The 24,110-nt window shown below is 39.3% G+C and overlaps 1 protein-coding gene across 1 annotated transcript in view; it reads right to left on the minus strand.

Moving 5' to 3' along the window:
- The window catches only part of LOC142656728 (integrin alpha-M-like), a 101,559-nt gene that overhangs the window by 19,472 nt on the left and 57,977 nt on the right, over positions 1-24,110 (minus strand). Inside the window, exons 12-24 of the mRNA XM_075831655.1 lie at positions 22,331-22,468; positions 21,895-22,122; positions 20,828-20,958; positions 20,391-20,542; positions 19,776-19,939; positions 5,951-6,055; positions 4,193-4,266; positions 1,955-2,096; positions 1,779-1,874; positions 1,159-1,238; positions 992-1,069; positions 604-670; positions 401-508 (exon numbers count right to left, since the gene is read on the minus strand). Of these exons, the coding sequence (XP_075687770.1) occupies positions 401-508; positions 604-670; positions 992-1,069; positions 1,159-1,238; positions 1,779-1,874; positions 1,955-2,096; positions 4,193-4,266; positions 5,951-6,055; positions 19,776-19,939; positions 20,391-20,542; positions 20,828-20,958; positions 21,895-22,122; positions 22,331-22,468 (1,563 nt within the window). The remainder of the gene's footprint in view (positions 1-400; positions 509-603; positions 671-991; positions 1,070-1,158; positions 1,239-1,778; positions 1,875-1,954; positions 2,097-4,192; positions 4,267-5,950; positions 6,056-19,775; positions 19,940-20,390; positions 20,543-20,827; positions 20,959-21,894; positions 22,123-22,330; positions 22,469-24,110) is intronic.

Consider the following 24,110-nt stretch of genomic DNA (forward strand, 5'->3'; position numbering starts at 1 on the left):
GAACCCACAAATGTAATGCTCCAGATTCTCAACTAGGTCAAAGGAAGGTCTGTTTTATAGCTCCTCTAAACAGCAAAACTGTTTACAGCGGTGCTAACATAATTGCACAAGGGTTTTCAAGTGTTTTCTAATCATCCATTATCCTTCTAACACAGTTAGCAAACACAATGTACCATTAGAACACTGGAGTGATGGTTGCTGGAAATGGCCCTCTATACACCTATGTAGATATTGCATTAAAAACCAGACGTTTGCAGCTAGAATAGTCATTTATCACATTAACAATGTATAGAGTGGATTTCTGATTCATTTCATGTTATCTTCATTGAAAAAAACTGGGCTTTTCCTGCAAAAATAAGGAAATTTCTAAGTGACCCTAAACTTTTGAATGGTAGTGTACCTCTGAGCTGATGATGTTTGGCGCGTCCCAGATTGTGTTTTCCCCCAAACGGACAGGAATAAGAAAGGTCACAGAGAGCGGCAGCTGATGTATTCCCAGATTTTTCACCTGCAGAATAGAAGAATAGAAGTATTCACAAATGCGAGCCATGTGCCTTATACACAGTATCCAGTATCTCACACACAGTGCATGAATGTTCTCACCTTGTATACATGTTTAATGCTGGGGTCCTGCGATGAATAGTTTTCATATTTGCTGGACTCTTCAAGGCTGAAATATATGGAAAGGTAATGGCACCGAACATGTCCAGATACTCTAATAGCCACATAACGGCCTCATCATCTGTCTGGTATTTCCTGATACTGAGCTCTTGACTTCTCCCAACTCTCATGGACGATATACAGGCAAAATATCATTTATAATGGACTCTGTGCAGAGCTAAATCACAATACAACATTTCTCAGCTGGAATGTTCCAGTAATGATGAAGATCAATGTGTTAGGGGGTCCAGAGGCAGAAACCACCATGACCCTATCATTTGTTCAGTATGGAGGACTCTGGACTTCAGCAGAAAGCTTGTCCTTCACTCACCTGGTGATGGTTACAAAGATGGAGTAGAGCACTTTTATGGTAGACGAGGACTTCATTAGTTTATCCCTCCTATTGTCACTGTAGAGACACATGAAGAATTGAATACAGTCCGAAACCTGTAAAATCAGCATCTTGGATTCTGCAAACTTCACAGTTTCTTTTTTTACCTGGTCACGTTGGCGGTCATAGTTAACGAGTCTCCCAGATCCGCTGTCTGTGCAACATGAAAACTGACCAAGAAGACGGCCTGAAAGAGACCCAATGAGTAAATGACTTTAGAAGATGTAATGCATGAGCCTGACAGGGACTGTAGCCGGTCATAGATACTGGATAAATGTCACAGCAGAAGACTACTCGTGAATATTTTATATGAAGAGCCCGTGAGGTGGCTGCCAATGGACAGCTGACAAGAAATGGGTCATACAGTTGCTTTTATTCAGCTGTCCTTCAGAATTTGCCAATTTGGGGCTGAAGCACGAATGGCAAATGACTTGTGGAAGGGAACCTGCTTGTTTCTTTGAGGGTCTGATCAATACTTTCATTGCACTTGTATATTTCTGAAATCAACTCCAGACCTCACTGGTCTATAATTCTTGGGGTGTCTGCTCAATGACTATTCACCTGAACAACAGGTCATGAATGAGGCCAAGAGTAAACCTCAATGTCTATGGCCAGAATAGGGCTGGTGGTGGGAAGGGGCTGGGACACATAAGTGAGTATATTTATAAGATGATGGCCTGAAAAGTAGTCCACACCATCTTAGCTGTCACTTGTGGTCTCTTCTTACCGTGGTGTTGGGTCTTAGCAGAGGTCTGTTGACTCCACAGTTCACCACTCTCCTGTTTTCCTCGGTTGAACATGTAATTGTAACTCTCTTGTTGCTCTACATAAAGGATAAAGAAAACCAATAACTAGACATATTTGGCTAAAGGAAGAGACAATAGCCAAATAAAAGAGACATACCTGAATAAGAGACACTCTGCGATAAGACAGGTCTAGGGGAAAGGGGATAAGGACACGAGCATTGTATGAATCATCCCCTTCATTTGTCACTGACACTGTTAAGTTAACATCAAGAGACAATCCAACCACCAACTGCTGGAGACTGCGGAAAAGATGAGAGACTGTCACCAAATGTCATAACATTGTCAACTTCTACCACAACAACCATGAGACCAAGGACAAGAAGTAAGGAGGACAAGAATTAAGGAGAATGAGAAGTAAGGAGGACGAGAAGTAAGGAGGACGAGAAGTAAGGAGGACGAGAAGTAAGGAGGACGAGAAGTAAAGAGGACGAGAGGTAAGGAGGACGAGAAGTAAGGAGGACGAGAAGCAAGGAGGACGAGAAGCAAGGAGGACGAGAAGCAAGGAGGAGAGAAGCAAGGAGGACGAGAAGCAAGGAGGACGAGAAGTAAGGAGGACGAGAAGTAAGGAGGACGAGAAGTAAAGAGGACGAGAAGTAAGGAGGACGAGAAGTAAGGAGGACTAGAAGTAAGGAGGACGAGAAGTAAGGAGGACGAGAAGCAAGGAGGACGAGAAGCAAGGAGGAGAGAAGCAAGGAGGACGAGAAGCAAGGAGGACGAGAAGTAAGGAGGACGAGAAGTAAGGAGGACGAGAAGTAAAGAGGACGAGAAGTAAGGAGGACGAGAAGTAAGGAGGACGAGAAGTAAAGAGGACGAGAGGTAAGGAGGACTAGAAGTAAGGAGGACGAGAAGTAAGGAGGACGAGAAGTAAGGAGGACGAGAAGTAAAGAGGACGAGAGGTAAGGAGGACTAGAAGTAAGGAGGACGAGAAGTAAGGAGGACGAGAAGCAAGGAGGACGAGAAGCAAGGAGGACGAGAAGCAAGGAGGAGAGAAGCAAGGAGGACGAGAAGCAAGGAGGACGAGAAGTAAGGAGGACGAGAAGTAAGGACGACGAGAAGTAAAGAGGACGAGAAGTAAGGAGGACGAGAAGTAAGGAGGACTAGAAGTAAGGAGGACGAGAAGTAAGGAGGACGAGAAGCAAGGAGGACGAGAAGCAAGGAGGAGAGAAGCAAGGAGGACGAGAAGCAAGGAGGACGAGAAGTAAGGAGGACGAGAAGTAAGGAGGACGAGAAGTAAAGAGGACGAGAAGTAAGGAGGACGAGAAGTAAGGAGGACGAGAGGTAAAGAGGATGAGAGGTAAGGAGGACTAGAAGTAAAGAGGACGAGAGGTAAAGAGGATGAGAGGTAAGGAGGACTAGAAGTAAGGAGGACGAGAAGTAAAGAGGATGAGGGGTAAGGAGGACGAGAAGTAAAGAGGACGAGAAGTAAGGAGGACGAGAAGTAAAGAGGACGAGAGGTAAAGAGGATGAGAGGTAAGGAGGACTAGAAGTAAGGAGGACGAGAAGTAAAGAGGACGAGAAGTAAGGAGGACGAGAAGTAAGGAGGACGAGAAGTAAGGAGGACGAGAGGTAAGGAGGATGAGAGGTAAGGAGGACTAGAAGTAAGGAGGACGAGAAGTAAGGAGGACGAGAAGTAAAGAGGATGAGAGGTAAGGAGGACGAGAAGTAAAGAGGATGAGAGGTAAGGAGGATGAGAGGTAAGGAGGACTAGAAGTAAAGAGGACGAGAAGTAAGGAGGACGAGAAGTAAAGAGGACGAGAGGTAAGAAGGACAAGAAGTAAAGAGGATGAGAGGTAAGGAGGATGAGAGGTAAGGAGGACTAGAAGTAAAGAGGATGAGAGGTAAGGAGGACGAGAGGTAAGAAGGACAAGAAGTAAAGAGGATGAGAGGTAAGGAGGACTAGAAGTAAGGAGGACGAGAAGTAAGGAGGACGAGAAGCAAGGAGGACGAGAAGTAAAGAGGACGAGAAGTAAAGAGGATGAGAGGTAAGGAGGACGAGAAGTAAAGAGGATGAAAGGTAAAAAGGATGAGAGGTAAGGAGGACGAGAAGTAAAGAGGATGAAAGGTAAAAAGGATGAGAGGTAAGGAGGACTAGAAGTAAAGAGGATGAGAAGTAAGGAGGACGAGAGGTAAGGAGGACGAGAAGTAAAGAGGACGAGAGGTAAGAAGGACAAGAAGTAAAGAGGATGAAAGGTAAGGAGGATGAGAGGTAAGGAGGACTAGAAGTAAGGAGGACGAGAAGTAAGGAGGACGAGAAGCAAGGAGGACGAGAAGTAAAGAGGATGAGAGGTAAGGAGGACAAGAAGTAAGGAGGACAAGTCAACAGTGCAGCTCTTACCCACTGAAGGCGAGATTCATCTTCAGGTCGTCCACACAAACCCCATCAACACCACAGTTCTTCTGAAACGAAATCTACAAAAGGACAATATATAGGATTAAATGGAACAGAGAAAAATCCTTCCATAATTTGAGACCTTTTTAACAATCCGTTTCCAAGTATAATCTCAAACTATATAAACACAAGCAAGTTGTACATCATAGATCCTGCACTATAAGGGCATGACCACACATGGCGGAATTCCTCCGCAACTGTCCGCATCAATGCCGCACCTAATCCGGGTTGCGGATTACGGCTGCGGATCTGCACAAAATGTGCAGAAAATTGATGCGGACTAGCTGCTGCGGACTGCGGGAAAAGTGCTTCCCTTCTCCCTATCAGTGCAGGATAGAGAGAAGGGACAGCACTTTCCCTAGTGAAAGTAAAAGAAATTCATACTTACCGCCCGTTGTCTTTATGACGCGTCCCTCCTTCGGCATCCAGCCCGACCTCCCTGGATGACGCGCCAGTCCATGTGACCGCTGCAGCCTGTGCTTGGCCTGTGATTGGCTGCAGCCGTCACTTACACTGAAACGTCATCCTGGGAGGCCGGACTGGAGACAGAAACAGGGAGTTCTCGGTAAGTACGAACTTCATTTTTTTTTACAGATACATGTATATTGGGATCGGTAGTCACTGTCCCGGGTGCAGAAACAGTTACTGCCGATCGCTTAACTCTTTCAGCACCCTGGACAGTGACTATTTACTGACGTCTCCTAGCAACGCTCCCGTCATTACGGGAGCCCCATTGACTTCCTCAGTCTGGCTGTAGACCTAGAAATACATAGGTCCAGCCAGAATGAAGAAATGTCAAGTAAAAAAAGCAAGACGCATCCGCAGCACACATGACATGTGCATGACAGCTGCGGACTTCATTGCGGAACTTTGAATCTCCATTGAAGTCAATGGAGAAATTCCGCCATGAGTCCGCCACTGCTCCGCAACAGACAGAGCATGCTGCGGACACCAAATTCCGCTCCGCAGCCTATGCTCCGCAGCGGAATTGTACGCATCGTGTAAACGAACACTGCTAAATTAAAGTGAAAGTCAATGTAGAAACGGCTCCGCTGCGGATTAACGCTGCGGAGTGTCCGCAGCGGAATTTAAGTGCAATTCCGCCATGTGTGAACCCGCCCTTAATGACTGGATCCGTCATACATGGTTGTGTTCAGATGGCACTGGTTTCTTTGGGTGCTCGAGGTAGGGTCCCAACCCGGGTATAGGTTAAGAATTTGTACTCGGCACACCTTGCTTGTGTTACAAAAATATATTTTTATTTTTATTATGGATGCCAGAGGCTGTATGTGCGACGTCGACGTTTCGGTCAGACAGACCTTCGTCGGGCACTGAGCCGTGCTGGGGACTGGATCGGTACAAAATGATGCGTGTATAGCGCTGCTATGGTCAGTAACCGGCGGCTTACCGCTCTGTGTTGGCGCCAACACAGAGCGGTAAGCCGCCGGTTACTGACCATAGCAGCGCTATACACGCATCATTTTGTACCGATCCAGTCCCCAGCACGGCTCAGTGCCCGACGAAGGTCTGTCTGACCGAAACGTCGACGTCGCACATACAGCCTCTGGCATCCATAATAAAAATAAAAATATATTTTTGTAACACAAGCAAGGTGTGCCGAGTACAAATTCTTAACCTGGATCCGTCATACAGCACAACCTATCCAAAGGAGACCATCACCTCCCCCAGACTCTGACTTCGTACCTCTCCTGAGTGGTTGGTGCGGGAGTCCTCGCTAAGAACAGGATTTCCAATCAATGAGAAATTGAGACTGACTCGGAGTGGAGTTAAAGAGTCTTCCACACAGTCCTAAGGGATGAACAGAAAATGTGAGAAAGATGTTCATTACATCTAAGATTAACAGATGAACATTATTCTGTGGGCAAGGGACATTATTCTCATACATTATTATCCTACATTATTCCTATTCCATATACTCCTACATTATTCTCATACATTATACTCATACATTGCTATCCTACATTATTCTCATACATAGTTCTCATACATTGCACTCATACATTATACTCATACATTATACTCACACATACATTGCTCTCATACATTTGCTCTCATACATTGCCCTCATACATTGCTCTCATACATTGCACTCATACATTGCACTCATACATTGCACCCATACATTATACTCATACATTATACTCACACATACATTGCTCTCATACATTTGCTCTCATACATTGCCCTCATACATTGTTATCCTACATTGTTATCCTACATTATTCTCATACATTGATATCCTATATTATTCTCATACATTGCTCTCATACATTGTTCTCATGCATTGCCCTCATACATTATTCTCATACATTGCTCTCATACACTGCTCTCATACATACATTGCTCTCATACATTGCTCTCATACATTGCTCTCATACATTGCCCTCATACATTGTTATCCTACATTTTTCCCATACATTATTCTCATACATTATTCTCATACATTATTCTCATACATTATTCCCATACATTGTTATCCTACATTGTTATCCTACATTATTCCCATACATTGCACTCCTACATTATTCTCATACATTATTCTCATACATTTCTCTCATACATTATTATCATACATTATTCTCATAGATTGCTCTCATAGATTGCTCTCATACATTATTCTCATACATTGCTGCCATACATTCCTCTCATACATTATTCTTATACATTGCTCTCATACATTATTCCCATACATTATTCTCATACATTGCACTCCTACATTATTCTCATACATTGTTCTCATACATTGCTCTCATACATTATTCTCATACATTATTCTCATAGATTGCTCTCATACATTATTCTCATACATTATTCTCATACATTATTCTCATACATTATTCTCATACATTGCTCTCATACATTGCTCTCATACATTATTCCCATACATTATTCTCATACATTGCACTCCTACATTATTCTCATACATTGCTCTCATACATTATTCTCATACATTATTCCCATACATTGCTCTCATACATTATTCTCATACATTATTCTCATAGATTGCTCTCATACATTATTCTCATACATTATTCTCATACATTATTCTCATACATTGCTCTCATACATTGCTTTCATACATTGCTCTCATACATTATTCTCATACATTGCTTTCATACATTATTCTCATACATTGCTCACATACATTATTCCCATACATTATTCTCATACATTGTTCTCATACATTATTCTCATACATTATTCTCATACATTGCTCTCATACATTATTCCCATACATTATTCTCATACATTATTCCCATACATTGCTCTCATACATTACTCTCATACATTATTCTTATACATTGTTAACCTACATTATTCCCATACATTTATCTCATACATTATTCTCATACATTGCACACCTACATTATTCGCATACATTATTCTCATACATTGCTCTCATACATTATTCTCATACATTATTCTCATACATTGCACTCCTACATTATTCTCATACATTATTCTCAGAATTTGCTCTCATAAATTGCTTTCATACATTGCTCTCATACATTATTCTCATACATTGCTCTCATACATTATTCCCATACATTATTCTCATACATTGCTCTCATACATTATTCCCATACATTATGCTCATAAATTATTCCCATACATTGCTCTCATACATTATTCTCATACATTGCACTCCTACATTATTCTCATACATTATTCTCATACATTGCTCTCATACATTATTCTCATACATTATTCTCATAGATTGCTCTCATACATTATTCTCATACATTATTCTCATACATTATTCTCATACATTGCTCTCATACATTATTCTCATACATTATTCTCATACATTGCTCTCATACATTATTCTCATACATTATTCTCATAGATTGCTTTCATACATTATTCTCATACATTATTCTCATACATTATTCTCATACATTGCTCTCATACATTATTCTCATACATTATTCTCATACATTGCTTTCATACATTATTCTCATACATTATTCTCATACATTGCTCTCATAAATTATTCTCATACATTATTCTCATAGATTGCTTTCATACATTATTCTCATACATTATTCTTATAGATTGCTCTCATACATTATTCTCATACATTATTATTATACATTGTTAACCTACATTATTCCCATACATTATTCTCATACATTATTCTCATACATTATTCTCATACATTGCACTCCTACATTATTCTCATACATTATTCTCATACATTATTCTCATACATTATTCTCATACATTGCTGCCATACATTCCTCTCATACATTATTCTCATACATTATTCTCATACATTGCACTCCTACATTATTCTCATACATTATTCTCATACATTATTCTCATACATTGCTGCCATACATTCCTCTCATACATTATTCTCATACATTATTCTCATACATTATTCTCATACATTGCTCCCATACATTATTCTCATACATTGCTCTCATACATTATTCTCATACATTATTCTCATACATTGCTTTCATACATTATTCTCATACATTATTCTCATACATTGCTCTCATAAATTATTCTCATACATTATTCTCATAGATTGCTTTCATACATTATTCTCATACATTATTCTTATAGATTGCTCTCATACATTATTCTCATACATTGCTCTCATATATTATTCCCATACATTATTCTCATACATTATTCCCATACATTGCTCTCATACATTGTTCTCATACATTGGTCTCATACATTATTCTCATACATTATTCTTATAGATTGCTCTCATACATTATTCTCATACATTATTCTCATACATTATTCTCATACATTATTCCCATACATTATTCTCATACATTGCTCTCATACATTATTCCCATACATTGCTCTCATACATTGTTCTCATACATTATTATTATACATTGTTAACCTACATTATTCCCATACATTATTCTCATACATTATTCTCATACATTGCACTCCTACATTATTCTCATACATTATTCTCATACATTATTCTCATACATTATTCTCATACATTGCTGCCATACATTCCTCTCATACATTATTCTCATACATTATTCTCATACATTATTCTCATACATTATTCTCATACATTATTCTCATACATTGCTCTCATACATTATTCTCATACATTATTCTCATACATTGCTTTCATACATTATTCTCATACATTATTCTCATACATTGCTCTCATAAATTATTCTCATACATTATTCTCATAGATTGCTTTCATACATTATTCTCATACATTATTCTTATAGATTGCTCTCATACATTATTCTCATACATTATTATTATACATTGTTAACCTACATTATTCCCATACATTATTCTCATACATTATTCTCATACATTATTCTCATACATTGCACTCCTACATTATTCTCATACATTATTCTCATACATTATTCTCATACATTATTCTCATACATTGCTGCCATACATTCCTCTCATACATTATTCTCATACATTATTCTCATACATTGCACTCCTACATTATTCTCATACATTATTCTCATACATTATTCTCATACATTGCTGCCATACATTCCTCTCATACATTATTCTCATACATTATTCTCATACATTATTCTCATACATTGCTCCCATACATTATTCTCATACATTGCTCTCATACATTATTCTCATACATTATTCTCATACATTGCTTTCATACATTATTCTCATACATTATTCTCATACATTGCTCTCATAAATTATTCTCATACATTATTCTCATAGATTGCTTTCATACATTATTCTCATACATTATTCTTATAGATTGCTCTCATACATTATTCTCATACATTGCTCTCATATATTATTCCCATACATTATTCTCATACATTATTCCCATACATTGCTCTCATACATTGTTCTCATACATTGGTCTCATACATTATTCTCATACATTATTCTTATAGATTGCTCTCATACATTATTCTCATACATTATTCCCATACATTATTCTCATACATTGCTCTCATACATTATTCCCATACATTGCTCTCATACATTGTTCTCATACATTATTATTATACATTGTTAACCTACATTATTCCCATACATTATTCTCATACATTTTTCTCATACATTGCACTCCTACATTATTCTCATACATTATTCTCATACATTATTCTCATACATTATTCTCATACATTGCTGCCATACATTCCTCTCATACATTATTCTCATACATTATTCTCATACATTATTCTCATACATTATTCTCATACATTATTCTCATACATTGTTCTCATACATTGCTCTCATACATTATTCTCATACATTATTCTCATAGATTGCTCTCATACATTATTCTCATACATTATTCTCATACATTATTATCATACATTATTCTCATACATTATTCTCATACATTATTCTCATACATTGCTCTCATACATTATTCCCATACATTATTCTCATACATTGCACTCCTACATTATTCTCATACATTGCTCTCATACATTATTCTCATACATTATTCCCATACATTGCTCTCATACATTATTCTCATACATTATGCTCATAGATTGCTCTCATACATTATTCTCATACATTATTCTCATACATTATTCTCATACATTGCTCTCATACATTGCTTTCATACATTGCTCTCATACATTATTCTCATACATTGCTTTCATACATTGCTCACATACATTATTCCCATACATTATTCTCATACATTGTTCTCATACATTATTCTCATACATTATTCTCATACATTGCTCTCATACATTATTCCCATACATTATTCTCATACATTATTCCCATACATTGCTCTCATACATTACTCTCATACATTATTCTTATACATTGTTAACCTACATTATTCCCATACATTTATCTCATACATTATTCTCATACATTGCACACCTACATTATTCGCATACATTATTCTCATACATTGCTCTCATACATTATTCTCATACATTATTCTCATACATTGCACTCCTACATTATTCTCATACATTATTCTCATAATTTGCTCTCATAAATTGCTTTCATACATTGCTCTCATACATTATTCTCATACATTGCTCTCATACATTATTCCCATACATTATTCTCATACATTGCTCTCATACATTATTCCCATACATTATGCTCATAAATTATTCCCATACATTGCTCTCATACATTATTCTCATACATTGCACTCCTACATTATTCTCATACATTATTCTCATACATTGCTCTCATACATTATTCTCATACATTATTCTCATAGATTGCTCTCATACATTATTCTCATACATTATTCTCATACATTATTCTCATACATTGCTCTCATACATTATTCTCATACATTATTCTCATACATTGCTCTCATACATTATTCTCATACATTATTCTCATAGATTGCTTTCATACATTATTCTCATACATTATTCTCATACATTATTCTCATACATTGCTCTCATACATTATTCTCATACATTATTCTCATACATTGCTTTCATACATTATTCTCATACATTATTCTCATACATTGCTCTCATAAATTATTCTCATACATTATTCTCATAGATTGCTTTCATACATTATTCTCATACATTATTCTTATAGATTGCTCTCATACATTATTCTCATACATTGCTCTCATATATTATTCCCATACATTATTCTCATACATTATTCCCATACATTGCTCTCATACATTGTTCTCATACATTGGTCTCATACATTATTCTCATACATTATTCTTATAGATTGCTCTCATACATTATTCTCATACATTGCTCTCATACATTGCTCTCATACATTATTCTCATACATTATTCCCATACATTATTCTCATACATTGCTCTTATACATTATTCTCATACATTATTCCCATACATTATTCTCATACATTGCTCTCATACATTATTCCCATACATTGCTCTCATACATTGTTCTCATACATTATTATTATACATTGTTAACCTACATTATTCCCATACATTATTCTCATACATTATTCTTATACATTATTCTCATACATTGCACTCCTACATTATTCTCATACATTATTCTCATACATTATTCTCATACATTGCTGCCATACATTCCTCTCATACATTATTCTCATACATTATTCTCATACATTATTCTCATACATTGCACTCCTACATTATTCTCATACATTATTCTCATACATTATTCTCATACATTGCTGCCATACATTCCTCTCATACATTATTCTCATACATTATTCTCATACATTATTCTCATACATTGCTCCCATACATTATTCTCATACATTGCTCTCATACATTATTCTCATACATTATTCTCATACATTGCTTTCATACATTATTCTCATACATTATTCTCATACATTATTCCCATACATTATTCTCATACATTGCTCTCATACATTATTCTCATACATTATTCTCATACATTGCTCTCATACATTGCTCTCATAAATTATTCTCATACATTATTCTCATAGATTGCTTTCATACATTATTCTCATACATTATTCTTATAGATTGCTCTCATACATTATTCTCATACATTGCTCTCATATATTATTCCCATACATTATTCTCATACATTATTCCCATACATTGCTCTCATACATTGTTCTCATACATTGGTCTCATACATTATTCTCATACATTATTCTTATAGATTGCTCTCATACATTATTCTCATACATTATTCTCATACATTATTCTCATACATTATTCCCATACATTATTCTCATACATTGCTCTCATACATTATTCCCATACATTGCTCTCATACATTGTTCTCATACATTATTATTATACATTGTTAACCTACATTATTCCCATACATTATTCTCATACATTATTCTCATACATTATTCTCATACATTGCACTCCTACATTATTCTCATACATTATTCTCATACATTATTCTCATACATTATTCTCATACATTGCTGCCATACATTCCTCTCATACATTATTCTCATACATTATTCTCATACATTATTCTCATACATTGCACTCCTACATTATTCTCATACATTATTCTCATACATTATTCTCATACATTGCTGCCATACATTATTCTCATACATTATTCTCATACATTGCACTCCTACATTATTCTCATACATTATTCTCATAATTTGCTCTCATAAATTGCTTTCATACATTGCTCTCATACATTATTCTCATACATTGCTCTCATACATTATTCCCATACATTATTCTCATACATTGCTCTCATACATTATTCCCATACATTATGCTCATAAATTATTCCCATACATTGCTCTCATACATTATTCTCATACATTGCACTCCTACATTATTCTCATACATTATTCTCATACATTGCTCTCATACATTATTCTCATACATTATTCTCATAGATTGCTCTCATACATTATTCTCATACATTATTCTCATACATTATTCTCATACATTGCTCTCATACATTATTCTCATACATTATTCTCATACATTGCTCTCATACATTATTCTCATACATTATTCTCATAGATTGCTTTCATACATTATTCTCATACATTATTCTCATACATTATTCTCATACATTGCTCTCATACATTATTCTCATACATTATTCTCATACATTGCTTTCATACATTATTCTCATACATTATTCTCATACATTGCTCTCATAAATTATTCTCATACATTATTCTCATAGATTGCTTTCATACATTATTCTCATACATTATTCTTATAGATTGCTCTCATACATTATTCTCATACATTGCTCTCATATATTATTCCCATACATTATTCTCATACATTATTCCCATACATTGCTCTCATACATTGTTCTCATACATTGGTCTCATACATTATTCTCATACATTATTCTTATAGATTGCTCTCATACATTATTCTCATACATTGCTCTCATACATTGCTCTCATACATTATTCTCATACATTATTCCCATACATTATTCTCATACATTATTCTCATACATTGCTCTCATACATTATTCTCATACATTATTCTCATACATTATTCCCATACATTGCTCTCATACATTGTTCTCATACATTATTCTCATACATTATTCCCATACATTATTCTCATACATTATTCCCATACATTGCTCTCATACATTATTCTCATACATTGCTCTCATACATTATTCCCATACATTATTCTCATACATTATTCTCATACATTGCTCTCATACATTGCTCTCATACATTATTCTCATACATTATTCCCATACATTATTCTCATACATTATTCTCATACATTGCTCTCATACATTATTCTCATACATTATTCTCATACATTATTCCCATACATTGCTCTCATACATTGTTCTCATACATTGGTCTCATACATTATTCTCATACATTATTCTTATAGATTGCTCTCATACATTATTCTCATACATTGCTCTCATACATTGCTCTCATACATTATTCTCATACATTATTCCCATACATTATTCTCATACATTATTCTCATACATTGCTCTCATACATTATTCTCATACATTATTCTCATACATTGCTCTCATACATTATTCTCATACATTATTCTCATAGATTGCTTTCATACATTATTCTCATACATTATTCTCATACATTATTCTCATACATTGCTCTCATACATTATTCTCATACATTATTCTCATACATTGCTTTCATACATTATTCTCATACATTATTCTCATACATTGCTCTCATAAATTATTCTCATACATTATTCTCATAGATTGCTTTCATACATTATTCTCATACATTATTCTTATAGATTGCTCTCATACATTATTCTCATACATTGCTCTCATATATTATTCCCATACATTATTCTCATACATTATTCCCATACATTGCTCTCATACATTGTTCTCATACATTGGTCTCATACATTATTCTCATACATTATTCTTATAGATTGCTCTCATACATTATTCTCATACATTGCTCTCATACATTGCTCTCATACATTATTCTCATACATTATTCCCATACATTATTCTCATACATTGCTCTCATACATTATTCCCATACATTGCTCTCATACATTGTTCTCATACATTATTATTATACATTGTTAACCTACATTATTCCCATACATTATTCTCATACATTATTCTTATACATTATTCTCATACATTGCACTCCTACATTATTCTCATACATTATTCTCATACATTATTCTCATACATTGCTGCCATACATTCCTCTCATACATTATTCTCATACATTATTCTCATACATTATTCTCATACATTGCACTCCTACATTATTCTCATACATTATTCTCATACATTATTCTCATACATTGCTGCCATACATTCCTCTCATACATTATTCTCATACATTATTCTCATACATTATTCTCATACATTGCTCCCATACATTATTCTCATACATTGCTCTCATACATTATTCTCATACATTATTCTCATACATTGCTTTCATACATTATTCTCATACATTATTCTCATACATTGCTCTCATAAATTATTCTCATCCATTATTCTCATAGATTGCTTTCATACATTATTCTCATACATTATTCTTATAGATTGCTCTCATACATTATTCTCATACATTGCTCTCATATATTATTCCCATACATTATTCTCATACATTATTCCCATACATTGCTCTCATACATTGTTCTCATACATTGGTCTCATACATTATTCTCATACATTATTCTTATAGATTGCTCTCATACATTATTCTCATACATTATTCTCATACATTATTCTCATACATTATTCCCATACATTATTCTCATACATTGCTCTCATACATTATTCCCATACATTGCTCTCATACATTGTTCTCATACATTATTATTATACATTGTTAACCTACATTATTCCCATACATTATTCTCATACATTATTCTCATACATTATTCTCATACATTGCACTCCTACATTATTCTCATACATTATTCTCATACATTATTCTCATACATTGCTGCCATACATTCCTCTCATACATTATTCTCATACATTATTCTCATACATTATTCTCATACATTGCACTCCTACATTATTCTCATACATTATTCTCATACATTATTCTCATACATTGCTGCCATACATTCCTCTCATACATTATTCTCATACATTATTCTCATATATTATTCTCATACATTGCTCTCATACATTATTCTCATACATTATTCTCATACATTATTCTCATACATTGCTCTCATACATTATTCTCATACATTATTCTCATACATTATTCTCATACATTATTCTCATACATTGCTTCCATACATTCCTTTCATACATTATTCCCATACATTATTCTCATACATTGCTCTCATACATTGCTCCCATACATTATTCCCATACATTATTCTCATACATTATTCTCATACATTATTCTCATACATTGCTCTCATACATTATTCTCATACATTATTCTCATACATTATTCCCATACATTTCTCTCATACATTATTCCCATACATTGCTCTCATATAATATTCTTATATATTGCTTATAGGCATACAGAGGCAGTACCACACCCCCCCTCCCAAGTATAAGAAGGTGCTGAACTGTACTTCTCAGGGTATGTGCACACGACAACGGCAAATACGTCTGAAATTACGGCGCTGTTTCAGGAGAAAACAGCTCCTGAATTTCAGACGTTTTTGCATGTACTCAAGTTTTTTGCTTCGTCTTTTATGGACGTAATTTGAGCTGTTCTTCATTGGAGTGAATGAAAAACGGCTCCAATTACGTCCCAAGAAGTGTCCTGCACTTCTTTGACGCGGCCGTAATTTTACGTGCTGTCTTTTGACAGCGACGCGTAAAATGACAGGTCGTCAGCACAGAACATCGTAAGACCCATTGCATGCAATGGGCAGATGTTTGCCGACCTATTGGAGCCGTCTTTTTAGGCGTAATTCATGGTGTAAAACGCCTCCATTACGCCTGAAAATAGGTCGTGTGAATCCAGCCTTATTGTAACTCTCCAGTCACCGTCGCTCGTCTAGTGTCCTTTTCTTGTATGTTGTGAAGGCTTTGTGCCCCCCATATATTTACAGCTGCATTATACAGGGTGGGCCACGAAAAATAGATCTCTGTTTCCCTTGTGTGGTTTGTGCAGGATAACGGAAGAATGACGAACGTTCCCGTTACTGGAGATGCTGGAGGTGGTTCCCGCCACTTGCAATGTTGTGCCTGTCTTATCATGTCCAGAATCTCCTTCTGCCGCACGACACGTTCCCTATTCCGGACGTGACTTTATTTATTGTCTGCGGATTATTTCAATAAACTCTACCCTCCAGGTAACCCCACAGATATCCGGCTCACACCGTACGTCTGGTGACTGTGGAGGCCACCACCCTATGATCTCCGTACGTTCTTCTGTGAATGCCGCATGAACGCAGTCCTCCGTATGACAAGTCGCCCCATGTTGATGAAAGAAACACTTCTAATGCTTGAAATGTGATAACGGTGCATAGTGTGGCGGCAAGATGTCCATGTACACGGCTGCGTCCACATTTTATATTGCACCCACAATCGTCGCACCCATAAACGCACCCGATGTGAACCTTTTTGACCATGAAGTGGCTGTTGGTGAAGCTCGTGTCGATTTTCTGTGTCTATTGTTCTGCGAATGAACACAACCGGTTATTTAGAACCGCGCTTCATCGGACATATGTAATACAACGAGTCTAAATGTCTGAGTATGACATTATCCAGCAGCCTTCTGCAATCCGCCCCACACTTCTGGTTATCGTCCTCCTTTATAGGCTATGTTCACACTGAGTTTTTTGCAGGCGGAATTTCTGCCTCAAAATTCCGTTTGGAAGTTTGAGGCAGATTTTCCTATCCCTGCACGCCGATTTTCGCTGCATTTTCCGCTGCGTTTTTCACCCGCGGCCATTTAGCGCCGCGGGTATAAAACGCCGCGAAATACGCTTTCTCTGCCTCCCATTGATGTCAATGGGAGGTCAGAGGGGGAAACGCCCGAAGATAGCACATGTCTCTTCTTTCTCCCGCGAGCCGATTTCACCGCTCGCGGGAAAAAGACGCCTCCGCCTCCCATTGAAATCAATAAGAGGCATTTTCGGGCCGTTTTTGACGAGTTTTGCGGCGCGGTTTCCGCGTCAAAAAACTCTGTGTAAACATAGCCTTAACTCTTGCACAGCTGGCACTTGTTACGGCTTCAGGTGAAGTGATTTCCGTACATGGCGACATGTTGTTCTGCTGACGTGCGCCTGCTGGGATCATATTCGTATAGATTTTCTCAGGCTTCTTATAATTCTCCCCTGGGTGTCTGCAACAGTGACGGGTGTCCGAACACGTGGTGTCTATTTTCTTGGGCATCGGCCATGGATCCTGTATTACGCCACTTCCGCACCTAACCATGCATACGGTTTTCTGCTGCAACTGGAGGGTCTGGAAATGGAGCAACAAAACCGTCCTTGTATGTCTGAACGAGCCTGTACGTACGTACGCCGCCACTATCGCAATTCTTTGTTGAATGGAATATGACATGTTGGACGCACTCACGCAGATCACAACCGCCCTCCGCAAAGAGAACCAGCGACTGTCCGGGACAGCAATTGCTATAGTAAAATGCTGCGGTCAACAAGGAGAGTTTTACAGAGAGACAGACCCGATGATCATTATCCTGTACGGACCACCCAAGAGAAACAGAGGTCTGTTATACGTGGCCCCCCAGAAGTATCTACAGTATATCACACCGTCTTGTAGTGTTGTTTCCTTGACACATAAACTGCAAGCAAAAACTATGTTTACCCCCTTCTATATAGTTCTATACACATACCCCCTATATAGTCCTATACACATACCCCCTATATAGTCCTATACACCCCCTTCTATATAGCTCTATACACCCCCTTCTATATAGTTCTATACACCTCCATTCTATATAGTTCTATACACCTCCATTCTATATAGTTCTATACACCTCCCTTCTATATAGTTCTATACACCCCCCTTCCAAACAGTCTCTGCAGTTCTTGCTCAGTGGTCATGCATTGTCCATAGTAAGATGGCGGCCATTCTCGCAGCCATGAGGGGGGACAGGTTCCGTATTAGTGTCCAGGGCACTATGAGATTTACTACAATACATGGGGGGATGTTTGGGTGGGCCCTTACTGTCAGCCATGTGGGGTATTTCCGTGCCAGTTACTGTATATCAGACTTTACCCCTTGTCCATTCACTGGACAGACATTAGTTGTCGCCTGCACGCAGTCATGTGACAACTAAGCTCCGCCCAGTTCTGTAAAATGATAGCTAGAAACTGTGCATTGTGGGATATATCTAAAATGAAAAGCATTGGGTTTCTATTCCATTATTTCCCACTGTTGTTGGCCTCCTAGACACGGTAATTAGGGTCAGATCGTATGATGACCCCCCCCCCTCGGACTCCATTATCTTTCTATAACATTGAGGCCTCACATCCTCCTCTTGGGCTTCTGTACAATTCTCAGTAGTGTTTTGGGTTTGCTGATTTGGGGGGTGTTACTTTGGGTCGGTTGCGGTGGAGTAATACTATGTGATGGTCAGTATGGAAGATTGACGCGACCCGCGCTGACGGTCTGGAGTGTTATAGATACTAACGAGAAGAGAGATCCTGTAACTGATGCAGTTTCTATTTTCTGGGAGCTCCTTAGATGCTAATATCACACGGGTGTTAGTTTGTGGGGTGCCAGAGAAGACAGCACGAGTCTGGGTGCGTCCTGCGTCCAACAGGAGGGTGTACTGTAGTGAAGCAGAGGTTCCAGCTGGAATGAAAGGAGAATGAGTTAGAGCTGCACAAAATCCAAGGACTCATTCCTGTATATAAGGGTAAGACGGTTCCCCCCAGGATATGTGCATGTCCCTTTAATGGTATCATACACACTGCCGCCATTATTACACACAGGCCATATCATCAATAACTGGGACATAACCAGGACAAGCGATCACCCAGCAGTAAGTGCCCGTCCTCTGTCACCTCCACTGCTGGACCTGTCCGACCCCGACCTCATTACATTCCCATTAACATGCATAAGAAACCTGCACCCCAACATGTAGACGAGAGGACGAGGTAGAAAGTACTGAACTAGGGAAAATAATGGAATGAATGACCCTCTGTCCCATCCTGAGCAGTAACTGCCGGTCCCATATGTCACCCCACACTCATATACTCAGGAGGTCTATGGGATGCCCATCCCCCCGTGCTGCCCGCCTTACCCGTCACTCCGAGACTCCGCAGCTTCTTGGTAAAGCAGACATTAATTTCTGTCCTCAGCGGTTGTATATTATCTGTACATTCATATGAAGAAAGTGGAAACTCAGAGGGATTGAAATTCATGGACACTGAGATCTGGAGGACGGGCCGAGATCTGAACAGGAGAAACGTTACAAATTCAAAAAAGTTCACAGAACATTTCCCCCTAAAATCAAGAAATCGGCCCATAAATATGTCCTGGAGTCGCCCAATTCTGCCAAGTGGTTAAAGGTTCCACTCATCAGTCAGGTGTCTGGTAAAGCTGGAGACAATCATCATGGCGACCGCAGGAGGTGACACCCCCCCATCCATGTCAGAGGACGTCACTTTGAGATATGCCAGTCTAGAGAAATGATGGCAGCAGTATGGAGTTCCCAGGACGTGTGCGGAGGCCTCTCACCTCAGTATAACAGCGATGCCCTCACCCCCCGCCGTCACATCCGGCAGCCCATCGCTCGTCATGTCTAAGTTACCAACCACCGACCTTCCAAAGTACTGAACTCCATCTCTCATTAGACGTCCTGCCACGCGCTGCGGGATCAGATGGAGAAAGAAATGTAAAATATCATCGCAACAAATAAACGACAACTAAAAATGGCGTAATATGATTTATGAGGGAAGCGATCACCTGTTTAACAAGGTTTTACCACAGTTGTCCCCGTATACAGGCAGGGCCCCATACCACCAGAGAAAGTGGATGAAAGACATTTGCCCCAGAATCCGCCATCTCCGGTGGAATCACAAGAAGTTATGAGAAATATTAATGACGTGTGACCCCAGGGGGCGATGTAATAAATATATGGGACATGGCTACAGGAGAAATAAAACCATTCATCCCAATAACCTTAACACCAAACGGACACCTGGGAGGACTCTGATTTCTGGGGGCCGTCCCATCCATTTCACTAGATTACCCAGAGCTGAGCGTGTCCACCATTTTGTTTCAGTTGAAACAGTCTATAAATTGGGCAAAGGGCATGACCAGGTGCGGGATGTGACCATGACTTGTGTGTAATACTGTAGGATCCAAATACAATGACCTGCAATGGACACCAAGCCCCAGAGGTGGAAGGGGTGATCCTGAGAAAAAAGTGGGGTGTGAGCTGCAAGAATGGGACCCCCCCCGCATATCCCAGTCTGTTGCTCCCTGCATCCGCTCTGTTCTCTTTCATTATCTTTCACCTAATAAATCTAGATAACATCCCATGCGTCACTCCGGGGTCATCTTTGTACAACTTTCTGAGGTTGTGTGGTTCGCAGGGAGGTCATTTTACAGCTTGGCCATCATTTTGTGGAGCTGTTTCCGTTTACCTCAATGGCAAATAAGTAGAAGTAAAACAAAACGCGAGGTAATGAGGCCGACCCCTCACTGGCCACTCATGTGGTCGTGCGTAGACTGCTGCCCTTTTTTCCTCTTGCTGCTTGCCTTGCATCTGACATTTCTGAGACCTTCTCACACAATGTTACCTGTATATAAGAAGTCCTGAAGCCACCAACTTTTCCTGGGAAGATGTACAGAGCTCCTTGACCGTTGTCCTCATAGGGAGCCCCAATAGCTAGGTCAGGAAGCTGATCTCCAGTCAGGTCCGGAAGAACGGTGATGGCAGAGCCAAAATGTCCCATAGATTGGCTGCTCTCCCCCTGAAGAGTCTCTGGGCAGGTGAAGGTGATAGCTGTGCCTTGTGAGTTCATCTCCTGCAGAGACAAGCAATGGTGTGAAACACTTATTATTCTGAGAACTGGAGAGACCATTACCGCCTAATAACAACTCATGCTCATGAAGAAGCGCCTGCAATAACCCTCATGTCATGGTGTATCGCAGGTGACATTCTGCAGTCATAGCCACGGTGACTTACAGCCAGACGCCAGAAAAGCTACTACATTAATTGAATGGAAGTCTCACCTGAGCAGAGATGGGGCACAGATAGACTCGTCCGCCTGGAGCCAGTGGAGAATAATATGTTGGGGCTCCCACAACCAAGAGAAAGTTTGATGGATTTATTTTGACCACGCTCAAGGCTGATCCAAAGTATGACCCAATCTGCAAAGAAAACGTAGATCACGATAACTGTGCAAGAAGCCAGAAGTTTTCAGCGTGAGCCACTTGAGCGGTTTCTGTGAGGGCTTTAGTCTTTATTTGACATTGTAGTCCAACTGCATAGCACTCCAGGGACAAGTCAAGGGACTATTTATCTGGTCTCCCATAATAGACTATACATGAATTTGTGGAAACCTCAAGACTCTATTAATGACACATGAGTCTATCTGCTCTGGGCATTGTCATTGCTTGTCATACTGGAGGATGCACTAAACGCATGAAACCTGCCGGGCCGTAGACAATGAGGAGATTTCAGTGAGTAAAGGTTTTAGTGTTCTTGTACTAACTCTCGAGAGATGTGTTTTCCTTAGATCTATCACAATCTTTAAGAAGAGAAAATATGATCAGACTGCAGTGACCCAGCAAAACAACCCTCCACAATCCTCCCCAATACAACACACCCCTTCCTAACCCAACATACCTCTCCCCAATCCTCCACAGCACAACCCCCCACAACCCTCCCCAATACAACACAACCCTCCCCTATCCAACACAACTCTCCCCAATCCTCCACAGCACAACCCCCCACAACCCTCCCCAATACAACACAACCCTCCCCAACCCAACACAACTCTCCCCAATCCTCCACAACACAACACACCACAACTCCCCACCAATACATCACAACCCTCCCCAACCCAACACAACTCTCCCCAATCCTCCACAGCACAACCCCTCACAACCCTCCCCAATACAACACAACACTCCCCAACCCAACACAACTCTCCCCAATCCTCCACAACACAACACACCACAACTCCCCCCAATACATCACAACCCTCCCCAACCCAACACAACTCTCCCAAATCCTCCACAACACACCACAACCCCCCCAATACAACACAACCCTCCCCAACCCAACACAACTCTCCCCAATCCTCCACAGCACAACCCCCCACAACCTTCCCCAATACAACACAACACTCCCAACCCAACACAATTCTCCCCAATCCTCCACAGCACAACCCCCCACAACCCTCCCCAATACAACACAACACTCCCCAACCCAACACAACTCTCCCCAATCCTCAACAACACAACACACCACAACCCTCCCCAATACAACATAACCCTCTCCAACCCAACACAACTCTCCCCAATCCTCCACAGCACAACCCCCACCACCCTCCCCAATACAACACAACACAACCCTCCCCAACCCAACACAACTCTCCTCAATCCTCCACAGCACAACCCCCCACAACCCTCCCCAATGCAACACAACACTCCCAACCCAACACAACTCTCCCCAATCCTCCACAACACAACACACCACAACTCCCCCCAATACATCACAACCCTCCCCAACCCAACACAACTCTCCCAAATCCTCCACAACACACCACAACCCCCCCAATACAACACAACCCTCCCCAACCCAACACAACTCTCCCCAATCCTCCACAGCACAACCCCCCACAACCCTCCCCAATACAACACAACACTCCCAACCCAACACAACTCTCCCCAATCCTCCACAACACAACACACCACAACTCCCCCCAATACATCACAACCCTCCCCAACCCAACACAACTCTCCCAAATCCTCCACAACACACCACAACCCCCCCAATACAACACAA

This window comes from Rhinoderma darwinii, chromosome 6 (genome assembly GCF_050947455.1).
Source record: "Rhinoderma darwinii isolate aRhiDar2 chromosome 6, aRhiDar2.hap1, whole genome shotgun sequence".
Classification (NCBI taxonomy): Eukaryota; Metazoa; Chordata; class Amphibia; order Anura; family Rhinodermatidae; genus Rhinoderma; species Rhinoderma darwinii.